The sequence below is a fragment of the Tupaia chinensis genome, unplaced genomic scaffold (assembly GCF_000334495.1).
Source record: "Tupaia chinensis unplaced genomic scaffold, TupChi_1.0 Scaffold000335_1, whole genome shotgun sequence".
NCBI classification, from domain to species: Eukaryota; Metazoa; Chordata; class Mammalia; order Scandentia; family Tupaiidae; genus Tupaia; species Tupaia belangeri.
In genome coordinates this window covers 1,966,432-1,971,130 of record NW_006159829.1, presented here as the reverse complement: position 1 = coordinate 1,971,130, position 4,699 = coordinate 1,966,432, and the positions used below count along the sequence as shown (strand labels likewise).

At 66.4% G+C, this 4,699-nt stretch overlaps 1 protein-coding gene across 1 annotated transcript in view; it reads right to left on the bottom strand.

Moving 5' to 3' along the window:
• Positions 1–1,682: 1,682 nt before the first annotated feature.
• Positions 1,683–4,699, bottom strand: part of LOC102480839 (maestro heat-like repeat family member 5) — a 64,531-nt gene continuing 61,514 nt past the window's right edge. The window contains exons 25-30 of the mRNA XM_006152109.2: positions 3,685–3,861; positions 3,101–3,256; positions 2,622–2,744; positions 2,354–2,456; positions 2,163–2,237; positions 1,683–1,858 (exon numbers count right to left, since the gene is read on the bottom strand). Of these exons, the coding sequence (XP_006152171.1) occupies positions 1,758–1,858; positions 2,163–2,237; positions 2,354–2,456; positions 2,622–2,744; positions 3,101–3,256; positions 3,685–3,861 (735 nt within the window). The 3' untranslated portion in view covers positions 1,683–1,757. The remainder of the gene's footprint in view (positions 1,859–2,162; positions 2,238–2,353; positions 2,457–2,621; positions 2,745–3,100; positions 3,257–3,684; positions 3,862–4,699) is intronic.

Below are 4,699 nucleotides of genomic sequence, written 5' to 3'. Positions count from 1 at the left end.
AAGGTGGGGTCCAGGCCCCTCCTCGGGTGAGGAAAGGGGAGCTGGGCCACACTGGGAGGAGGACTGGCCCAGGGCTGGCCTGGCTGACTGGGGGAGGCTGGGAAGGGTCCTGCCCTCAGACCCCAGGCACTGTCACCTACCCCACTGGTCTCCACACCTGGCTGGGTACTTGCCGGGACAGGGGGCGGGCACGCTCCCACCTGGGTCTGCCTGCCTGGCCTGCAGCTGTCCCCTCACAGGGCCCCGCCAGCCCGCCGTCCCCCAGCGCACCCTATGCACTGGGACAGCTCTGCTCTGCGGGCGGGGCAGCTGCCCTGGCCCTGTGGCTGGGCCCCATCACTGCGTCTCCTTGTTTCGGGAAGGGCCAGCCTCATCTCCTGGGGCTCCGAGAGGCCCTGCCAGGGGCGAGGCTCCTGCGGTCTGGGCAGACCCTGGGTGAGGGGACGTGGTCGCCGCCCCTCCTTGGCCCGCGTCCTGGCCTGGCTCTCGGCTGCGGTGGGCACTGGTGCTGCTCTGGGTTCCAGCTGTACGTGGCCCGGCCTGCCCGAGCTCCGGCGCCGGGGGAGTAGCCCACTCGATGGGAGCAGACCGCGGTCGTGTGGTTCCAGGAACCCATGAGTCAGGCCCGCTGGCTCCGCTTTCACTGGGAGGGAGGGTGAATGCAGGGAGCCTGAGGCCCAGGGTGGCCCAGTACGGAGGAAGCTCGCCCCGCTGGTGGCCAAGGTCGCTCTGCTTTCAGCCCACCGTCCAGGCCCAGGCACCAGCCCTGCCCTGCCCAAGGCTGGCAGGGGGCACAGTGGGACTCCATCTAGGGCGAGGTGGGTGCTGGACCGCAGCCTCAGCAGGGCCGTGTACTGGCCTGGGAGGACGGAAGCCAGCCAGCAGCAGGTGCAGGTGCGGAGGAGGGGCAGGCTCTGGGTGCGAGGGGCCCGGCCAGGTGTGGAGGAGCTGGGCGGGACAGTGAGGAGGGCCGGCAGGCAGGCTCGCTGGACTGTGGGGGCGGTAGGTGGTCTGGCGGGGGTCCCCACGGGCAGCCTGGTGTGAGGCCCTGGGGGAGCTCTGTCAGGGAGGGTCTCCAAGCACTCTGTAGACCCCTAGGACCCGTGTGGCCCTTGTACACGTGGGAAGACAGGCTGGGGGTGGGGGCGCCCTAGGGCAGGGGAGTCCCAGGTAGTCGCGGGTGCCAGGGGTCCAAACTTGGACTTAGCCCTCCAGGAGAGTGGGGAGGCAGGCCTTACTGCCCACCTGTAGATGGAACAGCTGGGGCCTTGAGAGCAGAGACTCAGGGCGTGGGCTCACAGCTTCTGCAGGTGGGTGGCGGACTGCTCCAGCCTGGGGGCCACCCTTGACCGAGATGGGGTGGGAGTGGAGGCCGAGGGAGGTGGCCTGAGGACCCTTCCCCCCACCAGCCCGTCCACGCTGCTGAACTCCCCCGGAGACCCTGCAGACTTGGGGTCTCCCTGGAGAATGCCGTGGGTTGTGGGCTCCGTGGACCGAGGCTGCCCTCCTGGCACCTCTTAGCCCCAGGACTCTGGCTGGGGCTGCCATTTTCGGGGTCTCTCAGACCTCACAGTTTTTCTGCCTCTGTGGCCGTCCTGCCACTGTCCCAGGGGCTGGGCTTGGGCACTGCGGTGGGGGCATGGCGGAGGCAGCAGGGAGTGAAGGGTGGAAGCCTTCTCTGTTCAATCTAGATTTTTCTTTCAAATGGAAACATTAGGCAGCCTGCTGTGGAGGGGTGGGTAGGGAGGGGGCCGCTGTCAGTGCTGGGGTCTGGCTGACACCTCTGGAAGGAAGGACAGCTGCCTGGTGGCGAATTCCCGGATACCAGGCTCAGGGTCTGTCTTGAGGTCTTCAAAAGCTCCAGGAGAGGAGGGACGCATCCGTTAGAGGAGGAACGTGTCTGTGACGCTGGCCTGGCGCACCCCTCATTCCAGCCTGGCAGCGGCACCCAGGCCTGCCCTTGGACTGTGGGCCTCTCACCGTCCCTACCCGCTCCCAGGAGCCTCCCGTAGCTGCTGGAGGACCTAGGTCACAGGTGTCCTGGGGGCCGGGGACAGCCCTGATGCCGAGGCGCTGGGAAGCCGCGGAGAAGCCCTCTGTGAAGTGGGCTAGGGCCGGGGCAGGTTGAGGGTGTGGGCTGGGGAGGGCCTGGGGCCGCTTACTACATAGCAGCAGGTTCGTGTCCATGGCGGTCACCATCTGGGACACGGCCTGGGGGTGGTAGCAGATGGTGTAGCCTGGACGACAGAGGGCAGCAGCTGGCCGGGGCTCCGTCTCCGCGAAGACCCGTTCCCCTCCTCAGCCTCCCGCCCCTCTCCTGCCAGTGCTGGGGTCTGAGCCGCGCTCTGCCCACCTATGAAGAGGGCGGCCCAGGTCTTGACATGGCGGTGGCGGCTGTGCAGGTAGCTGAGGGCCTGTGCCAGGTGGATGCCGAACTCTTCCTGGCTGTGGCTCATCTGGCCGGAGACAGCACCCCCATCACCAGCCAGTGGGGCCGAGACCTCAGCCCCTGGGGCTGCCACAGCCGGGTGTGCGGGGTGGGCAAACTCATCCCTGCCCAACCTGACCTGCCATTGCCCGTTGCAGCCCAGTGCCCGCCCTGCCCACCTCAGGCCTCTCACCAGGCAGGTCCAGAGGAAGTGGCGCGCGCTGAGGCCGCGCTCCCAGGCCAGCGTGCAGAAGAGGGTGTGTCGGAGCCGCCAGTGGAGCAGCTCAGCGCAGCGGTAGAAGGTGAACTTGGCCTGCTGCGGGCACAGCGCGGGCAGGGTCGCCACCAGGCCGGGTTTGGAGCCCGAGGGCAGCCATCTATCCTCGGGGCAGCCTCCCCCGCCCCAGCTGGACTGCAGTTCCGCCTCTGCTCTGCTTACCGTCGGCGCCCCCAGGTCCCCAGGGTGGGGAACCCCAGGGCTTCGGGGCCGAGCGGTGTCCTAATGGTCCCTGTGCGGGGCTGTGCTACATATGGTCAGGCCCAGTCACGTCAGCAAGGTCAGCGGGCCCCCGAGCCCTGGGACACCTCCACTCAGGTAGCCTTGCTGCCATCTGCCTGGCAGCCCCAGCCACCCGAGGGCCCGGAAGCCTGCTGCCCACGGTGGGCACTGACCGTGGTGACAGCTGGGCATGGGTCCTTCAGGTGCAGGAGCAGAGGCACCATGCTCTGGTGCACCTGGGTCCGCAGGCCGCTCAGCGCCCTGTTTCCCATCGCCGCCACCAGGTCCCCGAACAGAGCCATGGCTGCCGCCCGAATCTTGTCCCGCTCCTGCTGGGGGGTGGGGGCGAGTGTCCGTCACCTTAGGACCCTACTCACCCTGGGGGTGGGCCCTCCCCAGGCTCAGGCCCCCGCCAGCCTCCAGGACAGAAGCGCACTGCGTTCCTCCCCAGCCAGCCACACCCTGGCCAGCCACACCCTGGCCGTGCAGTGCTGCAGGTGCAGAGGCGGCGCCCTGACTTCCCAGCCAGGGAGAGGGCGGTTCCAGACATGTGACGTGTGGCGAGGCTGTCTGTAAGGTCAGGTATAGGACTGGGGACTGAGTGTTGGCCCCGTTCAGCCTGGACAGGGCCAGTGCTGGCAGACCCTGGCCCCCCCTGCCTGCCCATATGGTGAGGGCACCCCAGGAGCTCCCCAGGGGAGAGGGAGTGGGGACAGGCGCAGGGGATCCCCAGCTCACCCTGCCCCGGCGCACTCACGTCGTCGAAGAAGGAGCGGGCGTTGATGGCGACACTGAGGCTCTGGGCGCCCGCGCCGTGAGTGCCTAGGCAGTGCAGCACCTCCGACACGGTGCCCATGAGGCGCACGACCACTGGCTCGCTGTTCTGGAATAGCCCATCCAGGAAGGGGGGCAGCTGCCCGCGGAGTAGGCTTCCCTGGGGGCAGCGGGCACGGTGGGCTCTGTGCCTGGACAGGCCTCTCATCACCTGCCCACCCCAGCCCTGCCCTCGGGCCTCCCTGTGTTCCACCCATCTCCTGACCTCAGCGGGGGTGACCCAGAGCTGCCTGCCAGGCCTGCCTGCCACGGAGCCGACTGGGGCGGGGCTCCCGTGAGCCACGCGTGGTCTACATGTGGGTAAGGGAGAAGGGCACTCCAGAGGCCTCGCAGTTTGCGGGGTCTGTCCTTACCCTCTGAGTCTGGGGGCCACCCTCTCCCTCCGCCCCATCGCCAGCCTCGCCTGGGCCAGGTGGGTGGCGGGCACTGGACAGGCTGGTGACTGGTTTCCCCCGGAAGGGGGAGGTGTGCACCAGGTCCTGGCTCCAGACCTTTTAGGGTGCAAATCACCTAAGACTATGTCCCCCTTTGCACGCTCTTTCAACACTTTACAGTCCGCGGAGCCAGCCCCGTGCCCCATCTGCATCCCGCTCCTGGTTCTCCAGATGAGGTGTGGCAAACGGGGTCCTCGCGAGCCCCTCAGCATCGTGGGCCAAGCCGGGCACTTTCTTTTTTTTTAATTTAAATTTCTTTGTTTATGTTCATTCACTGTACATCATTACAGCATACAAAATGAGATTTTCCATCCAGAGTGCACTGCATATTGGCTCAGTCAAGCACACCAACATACGTGTTATTGTCAAATACATTTCCATTTCTTGTTTCCTGTATGTTTTGCTTTTTTCCCCCATCCTTGATTCCCTCTCTCTTACCCTCTGCCATCTCCCACTCTCCTCCCACACTGTCTCTGGTATCTATGTTTGCTTTCTATACTGTTT